Source organism: Cyclospora cayetanensis, unplaced genomic scaffold (assembly GCF_002999335.1).
Source record: "Cyclospora cayetanensis isolate NF1_C8 unplaced genomic scaffold, CcayRef3 CcayRef3_contig_230, whole genome shotgun sequence".
Lineage (NCBI taxonomy): Eukaryota > Apicomplexa > Conoidasida > Eucoccidiorida > Eimeriidae > Cyclospora > Cyclospora cayetanensis.
The window spans coordinates 23002-42913 of NW_020312182.1; the positions used below are offsets into that span (position 1 = coordinate 23002).

At 50.0% G+C, this 19912-nt stretch overlaps 3 protein-coding genes across 3 annotated transcripts; all 3 read right to left on the reverse strand.

Annotated features, from left to right (window-relative positions):
- Positions 1-816: 816 nt before the first annotated feature.
- Positions 817-7204, reverse strand: LOC34617964 (polypeptide N-acetylgalactosaminyltransferase 13). The gene is made up of 12 exons (XM_026338141.1): positions 6802-7204; positions 6375-6595; positions 6121-6212; positions 5639-5888; positions 5110-5333; positions 4474-4614; positions 3884-4004; positions 3350-3502; positions 2735-2970; positions 2124-2328; positions 1430-1710; positions 817-1174 (listed from the first exon to the last, which is right to left on the reverse strand). Exons 1-12 carry the CDS (start codon positions 7202-7204, stop codon positions 817-819), a joined length of 2685 nt encoding a protein of 894 aa, XP_026193926.1.
- Positions 7205-9171: 1967 nt separating this feature from the next.
- Positions 9172-13745, reverse strand: LOC34617965 (phosphoglucomutase, cytoplasmic). The gene is made up of 12 exons (XM_026338142.1): positions 13725-13745; positions 13432-13561; positions 13223-13281; positions 12550-12691; positions 12180-12332; positions 11788-11921; positions 11338-11541; positions 10971-11124; positions 10560-10727; positions 10028-10352; positions 9588-9838; positions 9172-9344 (listed from the first exon to the last, which is right to left on the reverse strand). Exons 1-12 carry the CDS (start codon positions 13743-13745, stop codon positions 9172-9174), a joined length of 1914 nt encoding a protein of 637 aa, XP_026193927.1.
- Positions 13746-16212: 2467 nt separating this feature from the next.
- On the reverse strand, positions 16213-17845 carry LOC113147462 (ADP-ribosylation factor 1). The gene is made up of 3 exons (XM_026338137.1): positions 17698-17845; positions 16604-16762; positions 16213-16451 (listed from the first exon to the last, which is right to left on the reverse strand). Exons 1-3 carry the CDS (start codon positions 17843-17845, stop codon positions 16213-16215), a joined length of 546 nt encoding a protein of 181 aa, XP_026193922.1.
- Between the last annotated feature and the right edge of the window lie 2067 nt (positions 17846-19912).

Sequence of the window (19912 nt, forward strand, 5' to 3'; positions counted from 1 at the left end):
TCCCTACTCCTGGGCTATGCCACTCGTTTCGGTGTCGGCTGCGTCACAAGTGTATTCTGCAAGCCTAACTGTATCTTAGGCAGCAAAAGCGACATCGAGGCTGCTCTCCCTGTGTCCTGGCTTTCCTTATTGCTTTCCGCCAATAAAAAGTATAGCAGAGTCCTACATCACTCTAGGTCCCCTTTGAATTTTTGACATATGGAGAAGGAAGAGGGCTCTCGCTTGCTGCCTCTATCCATTCTGTTCACCTTTCTCCTTCATTTTCGCCGACGGCAGGGGATTCTTTATTTCCCAAAGCTGCGCCAAGTCTCCGGGGCGGCAGGACTCGAACACGATTGTGCGCTGCACGCAAACGCACAGAGAGAGAAGTTGATCAACGCGTATGAGTCGTTGTGTTCTGCCTCTTGCTTGCAAGCGCTTCATCGAAAAACTGAAACCGCGGGCACAGCACTTGCACGCTCAGAGCCCAGCTAGTGCGTAGCAGCGCGCAAGGTGTTGCGGTTCCTCTTGACTGCCTCCGTCGTTGCATCCGTTCCCCTTCAAAAGTTCGAGCTGCATGCACGGGAATCCCGTTTTCGCGAGAATGCAAGAGGCTGACCACTTCAGACTGCCCCTTCTAGCGTCCAAATCTCTCAGCCCAACCCGCACGGCTACCGAGAAAAACACGAACCCCGTCAGAGGAAACGTGTGCAAGCACAGCAAACATGGCGTCCTACTGCTTAGTGGACACCCCAGACAGATTCATCGTTGCACGTTTTCGTATGTGTCTGTCCTTCAGCCAACAGGAGGGCTGCGGTTCACTCGCGCGCGCTTCACTCATGGGAGACAAGCAGCCTTCATTCCCATCCCTAAACCCGAAGGGCGAGCCTGATGCCTCAAAACAGACACCCCTCCTGCTCGCTTCGCCAGTGCACGCATGCTGGACTGCGCTGCGTAACAGCGGCCTCCTACCTTCGAAATCGGCGTGGTGGGGTCTTTAAGGACCGTAAGACAAAGTGTTTCTGCCGCGTCGCTTCCGTTTGCTTGCCTCCACAGGATTCGTCCGTCGGAACTGAAGGAAACTCCCTTCGCGCGTGCAGTGTCAGAGCAAGAATAAAGATTCTTTGGCGGTCCCACGCAGAGCAGGGGTGTCCCGTACGTCCCCCTTGCATGAGCCAGCAGCAAACTTCTTTCCCTGAGGCACAAAGGCAGCGCCGCAGCCGCGTAAGCCAAGCCCTCTTGGAACACGCATGCACACACGCATGCCTGCCCGCCGCGGGTTGGGGAGAAAAAGAGGGCTCTCTCTGCAAGACAAGGGCAACCGTGTCTCGGGAGGCGCAGTTCAGTTTCCTTTGTGCCTGAGTTGCATCGTCTTTAGCCGGGGGGAGGGGGGGAGAGGTTAAGCTGTTTAACTCGGGGGGCGGAAGGGGGGCGAAGGCGTGGGGCTTACGCTATGAAGGTGAAGCCTTGCGTGCCGAGTTCTCCGTGGCACCAGAAGACCGAAAGGGGAGATCCCGCGTACCGCTGCTGGAGTGCATCCAGACAGTAGTTCGTGTCTTTTTTGCTGCGTATTTCCACTGCCTGCTCTCTCCAGGCCTCAAGGGCCTTGTAGGCCTCGTAGCCTTCTGTCAGCTGCTTAGGGAAATACAGGGGAGAAGGAAAGGGCGGCCACGCCCACTGCTGACGCGCGTCTCCCGCTGTGCAGCGGCTCCACGTTAACACCCACTTTCCCTGAGAGCCACCAGGCACACACGTACACACATATCTATATATATACATATCTATATATGTACATATATATATACATACATATATATATATATACATACATATATATATCTACATATACATATACATACACACATACAGACACATACATACACACATACAGACACATACAGACACACATACATACAGACACATACAGACACATACAGACACATACAGACACATACATACAGACACATACATACACACATACAGACACATACATACAGACACATACATACATACATACATACACACAGACACGCGCTGCAGGGAAGCAAGGAATGCAAGGAATGCAAGGAGGGCAGGCATTCGCGCAGTCAGAAATACCGAGACAGGCCAGGTGACGGCATTGGGTGCCATGCACAAAAACGTACCAACGCTTCATCTTCAGCAAGCCCCAAGCAGTGGTCTTCGTAAGGCCCCTGTCCCGTCCATCGAATGCTCCCTTCCGCCGCATCGAAAGCCATGTGCCCTACCAACTGCTGCTTCGTGCACTTTTCGAATACCCCCGGCGGCTTCATGCAGAGACGGCTCCGACTGACCTTGCCTGTACCGATGAACCGCAGCTGCTTGGACTCGCTGCGAGACAACGACGCAACAGCGTGATCCAAGCAGGCCACACACACAGCAAGCGGGTAGGGAGGTGCATGCGACAGCTTCAAATGCCACGCAGAGGGGGTGCCGCGGTGGAACCCCTGGGAAAGTCAGGGATGCGGGCAGCATCGATCTCCTCACTCAGTCCGTGAATGCTGACTGGCGTACTGCGGGATTCTCAGCATTCGCAGCTTCAAGCGAGTTGCGGGGGCATAAGCCCTTCTTCTGTGTCTGTTTTCTATGGGTGCTTTCTAAGAACATGCCCCCTTCGAGCCGTGTCCAAATCTACAGAATGCCACAGGCTACGGACGACTGCCCTGTTTGCGGCTGCGCCCCTCAGCAGAATCCTTACTAGGAGCACTCTCCCGCAGCAGGAATCGTGGTGGCTTACTTGATGAGCATAAATCCTTGGTTGCCTAGTTGTCCGTGGCACTGATAGAGACCCACAGTGTTCCCTACGTCGGTCTCCCCTAAAGCATCCAAACAGATATTTGGACGGTACACACTTCTTACGTCTCCTATCCCGGAAAGAGCTGTGTTTAGGTCCCTGAACTCGTGGTTAGGATCCACCTCCTTGAGAAACCAATGTATGTCTTTGCACTGGAGCTTCTCCTTCAGCTTCAGCATCTGAGGGCCGCCTCGCGGAAAAGCAAACAGAACCGTGCAAGAGAGGTAGAGGCGAACAGAGGTAGAGACACCTGAGGCAAGGCCGGCGATAGGTGGTGACAGGCAGGGCTAGGCTTTCAAATCTAGGCGACCCCGCAAGGGAACGTCAAGAAAGTAAGCAATTCGAAGGCGAAAGCGCATCCCAAGCTTCTACATTCATGGGGTCAGCAGCAGGGTAGCAGGAATTTCGATTCACGGATATCACCTCCGTCCTAATAGCCAGCTGCGGTACAGTGCACTGCAATCACTAGGAATGAAGCGCTATACAAATTGCAGCCCCTCATAAATGGACCTTTGAACAAATACGAAAACTAGAAACGGAAAGGCTCTCCCTCTGCACCTTGGAAGTGTCTGCCAGTAGCGGTTCAGAGTGCGACAAATGAAAAGAATTGAATGCTGCGGCCAAAGGAAGGTAGTCGCCCATCCAAAGCTGAGCCGTTCGCATTCTGTTCCTCCAAACACTCCCAGCTGGCACGTGGTAGCCGGTACCTCCCTGAAAGAGCAAGGCAGAAGCGACAAATGAGGCATTCAAAATGCAAAGCTCCCACCATGTATCGTGACCCCCTACCCTCGCTGGCCCTCAATTTTGAAAGTTAGCACACCCATCGCGAACATGGAGAGTCAAAATCATGAAATAACGTGGAAGCAGAAAAGAGAGAAGTGCGCGGGGCCCCTTGCATCAGGAGAGCAGAATATCTTTTCTAAAAGGTAGGGACTAGCGGAACCAGCGTAGCCACTTTAGTACTATAGTGGGTGCTGATGAAGCATGCAAGCACTTTAGCAATGTGTCCGTTTTCTAAGTGATCCGCTTCTTCCGCTTTGGCTGCTAGATGAAGAAGGATCTATGCTTGCTGTAATGAAGGATGCGTCTCACAGATCTAAATATGTGATATACGTTGGCACAAGGCGCGCATTCAAGTTTTGCGCCGCACATCCAGATTCTAAAACTGAACTCCACGTTTTCGGCCCCCCACATGCTGAAGCCCTCGTCGTACCTGAATCAGTTCAAATAGTTGACACTATAGCCCAATCCTCAACGGCGAACCACCGCTCATCCCTATCCCCAATGAGGTAACGCCCTCAGCTTGACACATATGCAATCCCCGGCACATCATAGCTGCAACAGGCAATCTACAATCTTGACCTCAGAGCAACTCTCCCCCACTAACTAAGACCACATCAGATCGTTTCTCAACTATCGCAACCCCTGACACCCGAATCCTGTATGTGGAGGCCTTCGCGTGTTGCGTGCTTCATAAAGTCACCAAACAGGTCGGTTACGCGGGCGAACTGTATTTCAGTACCTAGTTGTTTCAGAGTCTAGAAATCTAGGAGTCACCATCAGGCGGTGCTTTGCCTAAACTAATAAAAGATTTCATCTATTTTGCTGGTTCACGTTTACTTCTCATTGGCTATAAGTCCGTTCAAGGGCCTAGGAAGAATGCTTAAACTTGTCTGCCTCACCCTCCGATTTCAAAGAACGTGTCTTTTCTGAAAGCCAAAAGGCCTCCTCCGTGCATGGGAGACGGCATTGCACTTGTACTTCCCCAAAACCCTGCAACTTGAGACTTTTCCTGGACGTTCCAATCAAAGGACACGAAGCACCTACAAACCAACAAGGCAGACACCAGGATACAATACGACGGAAAGTGCTACCATGAAGGTTCTTTCTCTAGTTGGGACTTTGCACAATAAACGGCAAAAGCCACAAGAATGAGTGATTCACTTGGACAGGAATCATATGAATGAACAACAAAAGGGTCTATAGGCTATACTAATAAACAGCCCACAAGTCCGGAAGCGCATCTCCACCGTTCGGCTACCTCCAGCCTTGCATGTATTTCGCACTGTCGCCTCACGCAAGTCGTCAACGAAGGAAGCATCAGTGTATCTGCTCTGGCTGGAGCTAGTTTTAGCGAATTTGCAGAGCCAGTATTTCAATCATCTCCCTCAAGTGCTCTCCCCTCCCCCGTAGCAATAAATGCCGACAGCTATCAGAGAACAAGCATCCCACATGCCCTCTCAGGTTCACGTTGAATCCCCCCACCCTGCTCATTTCCCCGCTTCAATTGCTCCTATTTCTTGACCTCTACCTCTCACCCAATGCCCGAGTCTTTGGTATAATCAAAGCTGGTTGCGACGATCGACAGCGTTTGAGGAAATACAAACGACTTTGGCGATTCCTGTATTCTAAGTAGCTGCGGCTCCAGCCATCCTTCATTGACTTCGATATGGCTGTCCAAGATTACAACGACAGGCGCTTTAGCAGATCTTATCCCCCGCATTCTTGCAGGCACTATGCCGCTCCTCTGTTCCATTCGAATCTGCGGCACTCAGACAGCACCGCGAGACCGGCAGCCCAGAAAAGCAGATGTCTGCCTGGAAGCAGAAAACTAGCTTGAGGGGGATACTTTGAGAGTGCATCAAGGCCCGTGCAGGCAGCTGAAAAAAAATCTGCGTCGCAAGCGCAGACTCCTGTCATGGTTGCTTCAGAGAGCAGAAAGAATACGCTGTTTGTTTTCCATGGCCAGACCGGCATATGCCAGCGGCTGGGTTGTACTTAATTGCGCACGTGAGGCCGCGATGCGGCAAGAGGACCTGCAGCGCAGCTCGCTTCTTTACTCCTTACCAGCCTGACTTTCGGAAGATAAGGAAGATATTGTTCCACTTCGTTGCCTGGAAGCAGTGCTGTGGTGTTAGAAAAGTCATCCACCAAGATGATTTCTCGCACGAGAGGAGGAGGTGTGAAGTTAAGGATCGAATGCACAGATCGTAGGAGAGTGGACATGGGCTCGTTGTGGTACGTAATGACAATCGCCACGTCCAAGTTGTCGCTGAGTTCCTGCAAATTGTAATCCACGTTTTTGCACGCAGGAGCTCTGAAACAATTGCAGAGAGCAAAAACACACACACAGCACAGCACAGCACAGTGGTGTGCTTAATGGATCCTGGAGAGCATACAAAGAGGCGAATCCAAGGAAAGCTATTGAGGCTCCAAAAGGCCTTTTTTGTTTTGAGGGGTCGCTGCAGAACCCATTGTGAGAGTCATTAAAAGGTAGGAATGCGCAGCAAACGAGGACACCAAGCAAGAAGGCTGCGGCTGTGTTTTACCGGTTGTCTGGTGGATGCCGATCTAGTGGCAGGGCGTCTGAAAGCTTCAAGTAAAAGCCTCCCCCACTTTTTAGTTCCTCCGTCTTGTTTACCTGATCATAAAGCAAAACTTCCTTCTAGACACCTTCAGAACATATTTCCCCAAAGTGCGTGCGAAAATTGAAATGTGAGAAGCACAATGAAAGGAAGAGAACAGAATAAAAGGTACAAACGCAAAACGAAAGACGGCAAGAGTTCGAAGAGAAGATCCGTACTGAAGGGGCGTCTATGGGGCCGGGCATATCCGCTGGCGTCCAAAGAAACTTTCCTTCGGCTGTTACTCCCAGCTGCCCGTGCAGCGCTTCACTGCTGCATCCAGGAAAGACCGCCAGAGAATTAAACCAGCCACGGCTCTTGGGGCGGAGTCCTTTTAAGAAAGTGCTTGATCCGACATAGGGGGGCTTCTTATCCGTTCCTGCATACTCTTCTGCTAATACTCGGAGGTCGGCTGTTGTAAGGCTTTTTTCTGGTGAAGTAAATACAAGTAGGGAAACAGCGCTACCGTGGACGTGGAGTCACAAAAAGTAAACAAAGAAGGGTAAAAGGGTGAACAGGTACGATGTACAAGATCCCACAGTACGGCTTTACAGGTATTAAATGAACAAGAGGGGCATAGCTGGATAGTATGGATCATCCACTTACCACCTATTTCCTGCCCGAGGGGCCCTGGACCCTTAAGTACCGGCCTGGATACTAGGTACGCGTGTGCATTGCGTGTGACTTGGAAAAAGATGAATATTTGCGTCAAAATGCATATCATTAGGAGGAGGAATAGGGCGCAAGAGCGCCACGAAGATTGCCAATTCGTAATTCTGCTCGGAATCTGGCAGAATCGCCAACGCCATCGTCTGGAAGCTTCTCTTGAATGATGAGAATGGCGCGAAACAACCATAAATTCACTAGACGAACTGGTGGTCGTAGAGCCGCAGCTGCCCAGGCCTGGCGGGCTCAGTCGAGTCCTTCTAACTGAAAAAGATCCGCTATTGCTACCTTCCGTATGAAGCCGCGGGAGGAATCCCGTGTGAGGGGACCCATGCAAAATCATCTGGAATGGAAGGCTTAGTCCGTCAGATGCCCAAGGGGACAGTCAAGGAGGTACGTGGCTATATGTCATGCTTAAATTTAGCTCTTCGGCAGAGCGGCAAATTCCTCATTCCTTAGCATGACGCGGCTGGTTATGCGGTTGATTTGTTCCAGGTTTCTGGTAGAGTTAATTGGTGTCAGGGGGGCAGCAATGATCACACTGGCTGGCAAGTGCGGTAGCAGATGAAAGGGCACTCTGCAGTGTCTCTCGTAATAAAAATATCCCAAAGTATGTAACTTCAGAATGCCAATGCTGATTCGACGAAGAATCGCGAGAATGAGGGATTTTAACACCGCGTTTCAATGCCAGAAACGATTTCCGCAGAACTGGCGCTTAGCGCCCAGCGACCGAGTCCCCCAGACTTGGGCTTTATCCCCCGTAAACATCACCCATCCAGTAAAGTTCAGAGCGTTAGTATCTGATTTAGTAGCTTAAGACAGAGTTATTACCGATTTCATCCGCGCAGCCTCTGGAACTTGGACCTCTACAGAGTGTGTGCCGGTGGACTGCAGAACTGCAGCACCAACTTTTCCTTGAACTCGACTGTTTGCGCGCCTTTCCCCATCTTCCGCTCCGTACATGTATTGTTAGTTGGCTATGTAAGTGTTTGATCGCTCAATGTCTCGCCCGTTCACTAATGTTCCACTGCTATGCATGCTGTCCTTCAGCGCCAGAGGCACGCGCATAACAGTCCTTTTTCCTGCGTGAAGCAGTGCATACAGACTGCATACTGCCCGTAAAGTGAAAGATTTTTAAAACCTGCTGGCGTGGAGCCACTTTCTCCTACTGACTCAGCTCTCAGTAGTAGCCATCCTCACGAAACTCAGATTCATCAATGACCTTCGCATGTTCAAAGTTCAGGCCCTCGTACTCCATCCCATGGACAGTAAGACCCAGTGCTGCCACATCGTAGTCTAAATATTCTATGATGCACACGTCCCTCTGCTCTGGGTGTACCGTGAAGCCACACATGCTAACACATGCCACACGGTTGGTAGGGCAGCCTCAGGTAGCTGGAGCTACTCCTGTCTCTATTCGAACCACAAGCACATGCCGCTACCCACCATATGTGCACTTTAGCAATCTGGCGTTTGAGGTCATCAACAGAAGGAAGTTGCAGATCACACAGTTATGGCATCGAGTGAATAGTACCAATTCCTGGAGCTAACGTAACGGTGCGGGCCAAGCAAGTTGCATTCTTCAAACGCATCTAGCGGCTTCTGCATAAAGCGGAGGCTTTTTGTTACTGAGTAGGTGCAAGTTTTCTCCCAACATCTCACTTGTCCATCCCTATAAGTGAACCACTAAGCTTCAATCCGAAAAGTGCTTGTTTAGAACTAGTTGCATTGTTTGGGTGGCGATGCACGCTAGTAGCACTGTTCTGGAGAGCATGTTGGCATGGACAGGGCTACTTGTACACTTCTGTTCCGATGTGGTATGACGTAGCTTTACAGTGAGGCTCTGGTGGTGACTGCAGTCACACCTGTGGGGCTTTCACAGCCAAATAAGCCCAATCTAGGTATGTTCGTATGGATATCTAGCCAGCTAAATGCGTGCAGAAGCTTCCGTTAAATGTACAAAAAAGTCTAATCTGGGAAACAAACAGAACTATGTACGCAAGAGACGTCGGGAGTATCCACGTCACGAAATTAAATTCCTAGCGCCATTCTACATCTGCCAATTTACGGAAGTGGCATCGCGTGAGTATATCGGAAAACGGACTACTGCAAAGCAGCAATGCCAGGCGGAAGCCCGCATTCGACTTCTCCTCGTGGCTTTATACCAGAAAAGGGCATCTCCTAGTCTGTGGCTTCATGTAGTCCTCAACGCGCGCTATGCGACAGTGCGAGCAACAGTAAAACAGGTATGCAGAAGCAAAGGCATGCATGACTGTGCTGGTTCTGTTCTAGGTGTGACAGGAAATTTGCTTAGGTAATAACAGTGGGGATGTCGGTGCCGACATATTCTTTTATTTTGCAGAACGCAATGGCATATGCAATCAAATCAGCCAGTATATCCTTTGGATTCTTGAGAAGGTAGTCAGGACGATCCTCCACCAGCTCAAAATACATTCGAATAGTCGCGCCGCTACTGCCGGTGCCTGCGAGGCGAGCACAGTTTCAAACACAAGGGCGGAACGAGAGCCCAATGTGTATAGACAACGTTGGAGCGATCGGAGAGCGGAAATCGACACCGATATGAGAATGTGTATTTCTATTTTGCATGAGCTTTCGTCAAGACATAAACGAGTATTCATGGATGATTGACCGTAGACATTTGAACACCTACTGTGGATAAACAACTATGTGAACACAGCTGCGATCTTCTGGTCTTCCTATTTTACCTGAAAGCCTCCAAATCGCTCTGCCTTTGGGGAAATACAATCTAATTCCTTGGTCATCAGCAACGGATCCATCAATAGGATCAGTGTATTTAAACACATCAATCTTTTCGGCTTGGAGCTTTCCCCTCAGCTCCTTGGGGACTGTGGCCTTAATGTGCTTCTTCAAATCTTCTTGAGACGCAGAAGTCAAAGACTTCAGCATCGACATCATTTGACTTGCAGAGCTGCTACTTTTGTTTTCATAATCGTATCTGCGGGGAAGAACGTGCAAGATGCGTTTTGCTTGCTCTTAGTATATTATAGCAGGGGGCATTGGTGTACTGAAACATCTTAGGTAGCTAAATAATTTGATTAGACTAAGCAAGCGATAGATAAAGGTCTTAGGCGTAAATCTGGAAATACGAAGGCATCAACTAGAACCTTAATACAATGCGGTGTACCTCATGTAGTAGTTTCTTCCAAAATCTTTCCAGAACTCCTCCACGATCTGCTGCACTCCGACAAAGTTTTCAATCTTCTCTGGTGAAGGAATCGCAGGTGTCTCGCCCCGTTTCTGCATTTCCAGCTCCTCCTCCACATTATCCATTAGCCCATTGCGGTACGCAAGGATAGAAAGCCAACACAGAACGGCCCATAAACCGTCCTTTTCCCTCACGTGCATAGACCCTGTGCCAAATGACTCCTCTCCACAGATGGACAGACGGCCTGCATCCATTAGATTTGTGAAGTACTTCCACCCGGTGGGAGTTTCGTAGACGTCCTTGCCTGTAAAAGGAAAAAGGACAGAGGGCAACGGTGCAAGCACTTGCGCTGCACTAAACGGCCGTGGAGTGCTGTACAGAAACATCTCTCAGCGACACACGATCTCTGAAAAATAGCCGGAAACGTCAAGAGGACCAGCTTTAATGCAACCTCGAGCTCCAATTTTCGAATAAAACGTTTAACGCTCGTATGTCCTTCTTACTAGCTTACCGAGCTTTTTAGCAACGCTGTCCAAGGCCATAGATGTCGGCATGGACCTCGCCAATCCTTTGAGACCGCCAGTCCCGTCTTTGTTCTTCATGAAAAAAGGAATGACCTTCTCCGCGTATTGAGCAATGATAGCCACGGAGTCACTGGGGGTTACAAAGAAGCCGCGGCCTTCACGCAGAAAAAAGGGGGCGTTTAGGGCAAAGAGCTACAGAGCATGCAACTCCGACGCAGACAACTTAGCTGTATCCGATGATCATTCTTATATCGCAGAGCCAAAGATCTTTTTTGCCTATGTAGCTGTAGACGGCCAGAACGGAAGGCGGAGGAGCCCATAATAACCTTAAGAGCATGATGCCAGCTGCTGCTTAGGGCCCATGCAAGTGCAACGGCTTCAGACGGGCCGAGACTTACCTAGGATCATATTCCTATCACAATCTCCGTCCGCCGCAGCACCAAAGAGTGGCGTGTTGCTATCTACTTGCTCCGGATTAAAAAACTTCATCATGTCCACCAATTCCTTTGCGTATACCAAATTTGGGTCGGGGTGGTGACCCCCAAAGTCGGGCTGCAGCGCGTCCCACGCACCATGAAGGCAGTTACCAGCGCTTGCACGCCTTGGGGGTTTTAGTATGCAGCGGCGTTGGGTGTGCAATTGCACACATGAATTCATTGCATTGAGGTAAGGAGCTTATCTGCAGGGGCGTGAAGCGCGCAACATTGGCGATACACACATCTGCGTGCGCACGCAAAGTGTCGTCAGCGGTTTTTGGCAGCTTACGAGGGGATTACAGGCCCGTAGGCTCATTGAATCTGCTCCCAGTTCCTGCACAAAGAGCCTTTCAGCAGTGGGCCCCGCTACGCCGTGCATCCCATCGAAGACGAAGGAGAAGGAGGGAGACTGGATCAAACGCCGGATTGATGGGAAGTGGAAAACTGCCTTCATGAGATGCAGCCAGTCCTCAGTACCGTCAATGACCTCAGCCTGCGTCCAACAGGTCGCCCCTTGCGCAAGCAGGACTATATATTCAGTAGCGGTACAGATATCTACGGATGCCGTCATAGAAGGCATGCATGGGAATTCAGATCTGTGGGATCCTGGGTGCAGAACACTACTTGGAAGTATGCCAAGGTAACAGCCAAAGCGTGCTACATCAGCATCTCAGAATCCAGCAAATATTCGAGCAGCGCTTGGTAGTTCTGACTTTGGGCTGCTGTGATAACCGCTTACAATAAACTGATCCTTAATGAGCACCTTTATCCCGTAGGTGTCCAGGTCAAAGTCCAGCAGCTTTACGTGCTTTATCTCTTGAACGGTCTTTGTCCTTTCATAAATCATATTGGTCAAGCTCTCCAGCGCGGGGGCTGCACAGACACCAGGCCACACAGATTCCTATCCTGCATCCTAACCCCTTCTTCTCAAAAGCCCTGGTCAAGGAGAGAACTCCGGCGCTGCATCCAGTCTCGGCTGACGGGGTCGTCTCCCCTACATGGCATGGCAGTACATGCCCAGACGGCACCCCACCTCCTTGGCCCTACATCGAGCCATGAAACTTTTAGTATACTTTCGATATTAACTACGGCAGCCTGCGCTGAAGCTCTAGCCCCAGCCAAAGTTCTGACCTCCATTTCCAGTGTTGTACTTCACTCCAAAGTCAGCGTCGATCCCGCCGGGGTTGTGGGAAGCCGTGAGGATGAAGCCACCAAAGGCAACGCTTTTTTCTCGTAGCCGCAAAATGGCACTGCAGGCAGGAGTGGTGGCCAGCCCGTCCTTCGCTGCACACACAATTCCATCCGAATCGTGCATCCATGGATTAAGATGGGAAGTCCAGCATTCTGGATGTGTCATTTCCCCTCCGCCTGAAGTGTCGTGACGAATTTTAGGCTCTACGCGGAAGAGCCTGAAATTCAAGGCGGCAAGCCTGCGCCGAGGCATAAAGCAGCGATCACATAGAGTGTGTGGGGCCCGTGTGGGCCATGGTCAAAAACTTACCAATCCAAACCCTGCCAACTCCGTTTCCTGCTGCAATGGAGACAATCTTTTTGATGGCAGCTTCGCAGAAATAGCGACCGTCCCCTGCCACCAGCATGGTGCCCCCCCTCACCTCAGACTCCGGGAGGCAGTCAAACACAGCCTGAACAAACGCGTCCCACACCTAGCTCCCAGTATGTAGCACAAAGTTGTCCTCGTACGGGGGAGCACCTTACACAGGCGCGCATGGAGGGCCAGCTTCACGGGTGAAAAGGCACGGCGATAGGCAAAGACACACTTGCGAAGGTGGAGAGGCATGCACGAAACATGCACGAAGACGGGCATATCGATACATATATATATGTATTCGTCTGCTTCAAAAAGAAGAGCCATACAGAATTTCAGAAGAACGCGTGTACTCGCATGCTTTACGGGGTGGCCCCAAGCAGGATCCCTAGGAAGATATATTTCACGATGGCGCTACGAATTACAGGTTTGCAGTGTACAGTGGAGTTGTCGATTTTGTTCGTGCACTACAACAGCCTCCTTAGAATCACTTTTCTAAGCCACTAGTTACTCAGAAGGCACTGCAAGAGCTCGACAACAGAGAAGCGCCCATCGCTGAAAGGTTTCAAATTATTGGCAGACAGAGACAACACAGCAGTTGTTGACCCCTTAGGAGAAGCACGCTAACCTGTACGTAGTTGGAGAGGTACCCGGGCTGCATGAACTCGCGAGTCTTCTTACGAAGTCCTGAAGAAACATTAAGAGGCGCACGTAGAGTCCCGTATGGCGATATCCTCAAAAGACACGGAGACTCTCTGTACAGTAACAACGCGACACTCCTATTTATGCACTTGCTCTGAAACTAAGCTGACAAGCCGAGCTGCCGGCTTGCCTCACCAGAAGTCCCCGGCTTTTGTCCTTCGAAGGGAGTCGTCGCCCGCACTGAGGCGGACTCAGGATGCACCCCGCTGTACTTTCCTGCAACGCACCCAGAAAACTGCTGTCTACTTATCTGCACGTAACTCAGCTGATACACGTACTTGTGGAAGCGCACGTATTTCTACGTGTTGATGTCCTTCTGCTACTGTGTGTAGCACCACGCATTGACCTATTTTTGCACACGTTTACAACAGCGATTCAAGTGCAGAGAGCGGCGCGTTTAGAGGTTCCTAGCAAGGAAGACACTGTGCTTGCGACGCAGTACCTGCCATTTCGAGCCGCTAAAGTTACCGCTCGTTCTCAGCCTGCAATAATACAAGGACAGCAATGCAAATAAAGTGAAGGAGTAGCGAAAGATTACACAAGCAGTGGAGGATTTGTTGGTATTGCAATGTACACAGGAATACCTACACGCCAAATAGCGCCCCTCTGCAGCTCATCATGTGATAAGGCGTCATCAGTACATCTCTCAAGGACTAGAAGATTGCCTCAAATACCATATGAACTCCTCCTTTTCTACTCCTCGTTTGCATTTTAAGCCCGTCTAATGCTCCGTAGTGCAGGAACACAAACCCTTCACAAGGAGAACAAGAGTCTCCGCGCATGTACATGGCGCTGCCGGCTTAGACCCAAGGAATGGTGGCCATGATGCATGCATTTGCGTGAAGCGAGGCAACGAATGCGGAAATGGAACTGTCGTCTTGTATGGCAATTTTGCATACAAAAAGTCACGTAGCCCTTCCCCAAAACCGGATCTATGTGTTGACTCTGGAGGACATTGTCTACGCCCTGCGGCGGCTATGTTTGCAAGCCGTGACCTTCTGCTCATTTCTTCTGTCATACACACACAAGCTAGTATAAACAAATGCCTCTGAGGATTGACTGTACAGGGTTGAACTGTTGCGTGTGCAGGCAGCCACACGCTGCCTGTGCCAGAAGTAAGAAGGCAAGAGGGATCATAACACACCTGAACACAAGATAGGTCGAGTCACGGGGGGATGGTAAAAGCAAAAAAAAGCGCGTTGCATATCTCTTTAAGCAGCAAAAAGAGCACCTAATGACTCGACTGGCAGCAGTAAATCCCGCGACCACCAGGAGCTGCCGACTGCCACCACCGCGGGGCTGCCCCTGAGTTATCGTTCTTGACTTTCATCTCTTGCAATAAAGTGGGTATTTTCCTTGTTCGATGACAATAATTTCAGCTGAAACGGTATACTGTGAACCGAAAATGATGCAGAAACTGCACTTAAAGGAAGTAGCCACCCTCCAGCTTGAGAGGTCGTCGGCCACCAAAGTCGCCTTGTTCTCCGAGTTTGCACTCAATCTGTCTTACATTGCTCATCTCACCAAAAAATATACTACTATTTCATGTTTAAAGCGATAGAAGCACAGTAAGGCCAAAGCAGCATGCAAACCCTCACCACTGTCCATTTCGCAGTTGCCTGGACAAGACAGGGATGCGATCACAGGTCTTTCTCAACCCTTCACGAAGTGCGCTGATGATTCCCAAAGAACATCCTTACCCCCGCTTAAATATGCTGCTCTTTGTTTGCATACCTGCCTCTAGAGCTCCCCCATCCTTGGCAACAACCACCAGCCATTGTCGCCTCACCCCCAACCCCCACACCAAGTGAAAGTTCGTACCTCGCTGCAGAGCTTGAAACCTGCTAGTAGCAGCTACAGCCTACAGCTACCCATTCACCCCTAAGTGAATGCGGGCAGCACTACCCCTTACACTGCTCTGTATGCTCCCAAATGCGAAGGCATTAATGAAGACTGATACTCAGAAAGGAGGAATTTTGTTCAGTGTACGCCCTGCCTTGCAGTGCAGACCACCGAATGCGACTATACACACGATGACGCGTAACGCCTCCGTCTTGCCTGTACTCACATATATACATCTATACGGCGCAGACAATGTGTTGAGTATTGGCAGGAGGAAGGCGCGCGGGGGCCTGCCCTCTTGTTCTGTGCCTCCAGGCATTCCAGCTGAATGCTAGTGTTCCTCTACCATTTCACTGCTTGTTCCTCTACGCCGAGTTAAGCGGCTTGAAGGCGCCCCGAGGGAAGAGGAATGCTTACACATATACATACATGTATATACTGCATAGGTATATACATCTATATATACTTCGAGGGCTTCACTAGCGAGACGAGGAGGGGACGAGTGTACAAATAGGGAAAAAAGCGACACGTCATCCCTTCCCTCGAAAGAAAATAAAAAGAATGGAAGAGGTAGTGAGCGACACAGGGAAGCGCCTAGCACGTAGTATTACGGCAGAAACGAAAACCGAGACCGCAACTCGACAGGCAGCAGCAAGCAATTCCATTTCCATCATCAGGACGCTCCAATGAGGCGTGCTGGGGTGGCCCACCTATCAATCGGTTCTGCGAATAAATTGCGCAGCCAAAATCTTTCAAATAATCCTACTCGTGTCATCGCACCAGAACTGAGGGGTCGAACATATCTTTTTAGACACAGTGCTGTTTGGCCGAATTCAAGCATTCCAGATGCACGTATATAGCCAATTGAAACTGCCACTTAGTAACACAGATACAAGCACGTAGTTCCGCCTCGCTTGTATCACGGAGTACACGAAGTGATCGCCTGAATTGAAGTCCAACTACATACATGCAGCTAGTAGGAAGAGTAAACACTCATAAAGAATAGTGATGAGCAAATTAAAAGCCGCATCAAGGGCCCCAAACGAGCAGACGCACTATACGGAAGCTTACGACTTACGATTTGTTAGCCAATGTGGTAGACAACCATTCCAACCCCTCAAAGAGACCATCGCCAGCAGTGGCGCACGCCGACTGGATGTACCAGTGTCTGTGACGGATGGAGTAGAGCATTAGTTTGTCTGTAATCTCTGGCACACTCATTGCATTGGGAAGGTCTTGCTTGTTCGCAAAGACCAACAGCACGGCGTCCCGCAATTCATCCTCGCCCAACATCCTGTGAAGCTCCTCCTTGGCTGGAAAAAGAACATGACACAACAAACTACAAGGAGGGTGAAGACCAAGAACAGTGGCACTCCCCTTGCCCATCAAACTCTTTGGATTTCCTGCTTCCTTCCCTTATACAGTGGCTGCTGCATTTACGCAAAGCTGAGGACGACGCACTCACCATCAACGATACGTTCTCTGTCATTTGAATCGACCACGAAGATTATGCCGTGAGTGTTTGAAAAGTAGTGACGCCACAGGGGGCGGATCTTGTCTTGCCCTCCAACGTCCCAAACAGTGAAGGAGATGTTCTTGAATTCCACAGTTTCAACGTTGAAGCCTGCAAAACACCATGAGCCATATAATAATAGCCGCACCACCATTAAAAAGGTGCATGTTGCCGCAGATGTAGGTCCGTCATACCCGTATTGCCCTCGTTGGCTTTGAACCACGCACTTGAAGGCCCACGACATTGCATTGTCACCCCGCAATCACTGTACAAGTCATCCACGCCGCGCACTCATCACTCATCAACAACCAGATAAGGTCGAACTGCACGAGGTAAGGGGCCACTACAGAAGTGCAGCGTCTTTAGAGGAACATATGAGACGTGACCCTAGGGCAAGGCCGCTAATATTTGCTGCTGCCATAGACACTCCACCCGCACAAGCTTGTATAGATTTCTCAATATCCCCTATATCGTCTATCGAATGAATGCACCACTAAGACCTGCAGCCGAACAGCTCGCAGTCAGTAGACAACGCGTCCGGGGTCGCCCCGTGGTGCCATCCAGCCAGCCAAGCACATGATAGCTATCCATGATAGGGAAAGGCCTTAGACTAGCTTCAGTGCGCGCCCAATGTACTGCAGGATTCCAAAAATATCGCATCCGTGCCAGCGGCCAACCTACTACATGCTGTGGATTCATACACGAACAAAAGACCTGCCAAAGTGCTGCTGTCCTTCCCGTCTCGTGCCCAGTCTAAAAGCAGTGGCTCCAATACAACAATGAACTGCATCTAATGCGAAATAGTACAAAGACGTGTCCTTGCCTCCTCGCCTGTCCTCCCTAGTTCCATGTCTGCGGGAGCCTTAAGTCGGGGAGACGGTTCATGTCGGCCCCTTGCCCGGCCGGCTTTGAAATAATTAGAGCAAATGAAAGTATCCCTGGAGGCACTGCAGCACTGGAGAAGTAGGAAAGAGGAAAAGAGCTGCGTGGATCAAAGACACGGGGATTCTTGAGTGGGTGAAGCAGCACTGCGATTACGCCCTTACCGATTGTAGGAATGGTCGTGACAACCTCCCCAAGCTTCAATTTGTATAGAATGGTGGTTTTGCCGGCGGCGTCCAGTCCAACCATCAAAATACGCATCTCACGTTTTCCAAAGATGCGGCTGAGGAGCCGGCTGATAGAGAGCCCCATGGTTACCACCGCTGAGCAGAACAAAAGATACTGCCGAATAAATAAATTAACACCTGCCGAGTTGTTGATCTCTAGAACACGAAGAGGGAGCACTTGGAGAACTCAGGAGCTCAGACGCTATGGGGCGCCGCCGGCTGTAGCGTTCCTGTTGGTAGCACGGTAGGCGTGGAGGGTAAGAAGGATGCAGTACATACAATCCAACCTCGCAGCAGTTTCCTCGCGTCCTAGCTCTCTAAGTTGCAATTTACTTGCTCAGAGCGAGGTAATACAGGGCTCTTGTAAACAGGAAGGAGTCATGCAGAATGGAGTCGGATGCCCAATCCGGCAAACAGCAAAACCGTCCGGCACGATCACGCCAACACACGCCGCTGCCGCCCCCATGCACCATCACCACAAGCAACTTCACAGATGTCCAAAATATTTGTCTTGTGGTTGCAAAGAGCTGACTTATGTATTTGTTAGCCGGGTGCGATGATGTCTGCCCCTCATGCATTCCGCTCTTTGCGCAGCCATTAAAAGATTCCCGCCCACCAGTTCATTTGAAGCGCACTGTGCACCACCCTTCAAAGCACTTTACAGTGTAGATACTGTTATCCTAAACTCGTATTTGTAAATTCTGGACCTATAGGGTTTGGGGTAGTGTACCATGCGATGTACTCGGTTCGACTATGTGGGGCGTCTATGAAAACCAAGATACGAGGCTGAAGAGCTGTGTAGTGCTTCGGCAATGAGCCAACCCACTTCTGTAAACATAACCTCGAAAGTCGTGAGAACCGATGCTCCATTCATGGGTTCTTTCATGGCTATGTGCTATGTCAATCTATCCTTAGAGCACGAACCGGAACAAACTTGCTGCTTGCGTGCATGATTGTATTTCTTGTAGCCAGCGAAGCTATACTTAGGCATTTTCTATTACAAAAGTTGCATTCACTTTAAATTTGCAGGGGAATGGCTCTCTCACTTAGCTCTTCTATGCGGCTGGTAGTACGGCCAAGTCCAACAAGAATTAATATAGCGCCCCATCTAGTGCTAACGCTTCGCCCAGGGCCTCCACATGGAGAGGTTAACTCCCCACTCAAAAAAAAATTGATTGCACTTCATTGACCGTGTTATGAAAGAACTTGATTCCTTGTGTGTCCCCGTCCCTGGATGTCTTTATGTGAAGGTTGTAAAAATGGCTCGTTTGCGCGTGGGTCCACTCTCTGAAGCAGTCCGAACATTCACAGCTAGTTGCTCATAGCACCTAGCGCAGAAGCATACTACACTGTGCCTTTTTATTCCGCTATAATACTGCTCTGCAATAATCAAGATGTTCCAGCAGACAAGTCCATTAGTCACTGCTTTGCTGATAAGTATAAATTGTGTAGTGGAAATTGTTAAAATGTAGCTTACCCAAAAGGGTGTTAAATGTAGGTGTTCCCGCTGCAAAACATTCCTGCCTCCATTTCACAAGCTTATATCCTTGTGCCCATTGGATGTCCGTCAAGACTAGCTGCAGGCATGGCGGCGCAAGGGGCTCCCGCACTTCCGCCATTCCCCCTGCATGCAGAAACACCAAAACAGAGGGCGCGATCAAAACACAGCAAAAATCAGCCAGTCAAGACAAGCTTTAAAGGAATAAAGATGAAGACACTAGCCAACAGCCAACGAGGGACCTAACCAGCACGACCGCGGTGGCGCGATGCCTAACGTTGTCGGAACGCTGAAAGCTGAGTCTAATGCTACGGCAAAAAACATAAGTCAAAAGCGGTAAGCGAATATCAAATTTCACACTACCCCAGCAGTGCCCTCGCGCCTCGTAGAGCAATTTCTCTTTGCAGTAAAGCCGGTGCTTGCAGCATATTCGATTCCCAAGCCCTAGAGGCAAGAGGACCAGTGTAGAGATCAGGCATCTGAGAGTGCCTATGTGTAGATCTAGGTGTAAAACATCACAGCAGCAGCTATCAGTTCTTCAAGCAATAACCATAATTTTTTTTTTTTTTTTCGGAAAGCCTACGCTGAAAACGGACGATTACCCAGGCATATGAGGAATACTGCCCACGGCGAAAAACTGCTCTTAACGAGCTT

Coding starts and splice junctions, on each gene's coding strand:
- LOC34617964 (XM_026338141.1), bottom strand. CDS start 7,204: ATGATTTTGCATGGGTCCCCTCACACGGGATTCCTCCCGCGGCTTCAT. Junction 2,329..2,734: donor CAAGGATTTATGCTCATCAA/GTAAGCCACCAC, acceptor GTTGTCTCGCAG/CGAGTCCAAGCAGCTGCGGT. Junction 1,175..1,429: donor CAAGGCTTCACCTTCATAGC/GTAAGCCCCACG, acceptor TTTGTGCCTCAG/GGAAAGAAGTTTGCTGCTGG.
- LOC34617965 (XM_026338142.1), bottom strand. CDS start 13,745: ATGGCAGGTACTGCGTCGCAA. Junction 13,282..13,431: donor ACAAAAGCCGGGGACTTCTG/GTGAGGCAAGCC, acceptor ATGTTTCTTCAG/GACTTCGTAAGAAGACTCGC. Junction 9,345..9,587: donor AGCGATTTGGAGGCTTTCAG/GTAAAATAGGAA, acceptor CTCGCCTCGCAG/GCACCGGCAGTAGCGGCGCG.
- LOC113147462 (XM_026338137.1), bottom strand. CDS start 17,845: ATGGGGCTCTCTATCAGCCGGCTCCTCAGCCGCATCTTTGGAAAACGT. Junction 16,763..17,697: donor CACGACCATTCCTACAATCG/GTAAGGGCGTAA, acceptor GGTGTTTTGCAG/GCTTCAACGTTGAAACTGTG. Junction 16,452..16,603: donor CAGAGAACGTATCGTTGATG/GTGAGTGCGTCG, acceptor TTCTTTTTCCAG/CCAAGGAGGAGCTTCACAGG.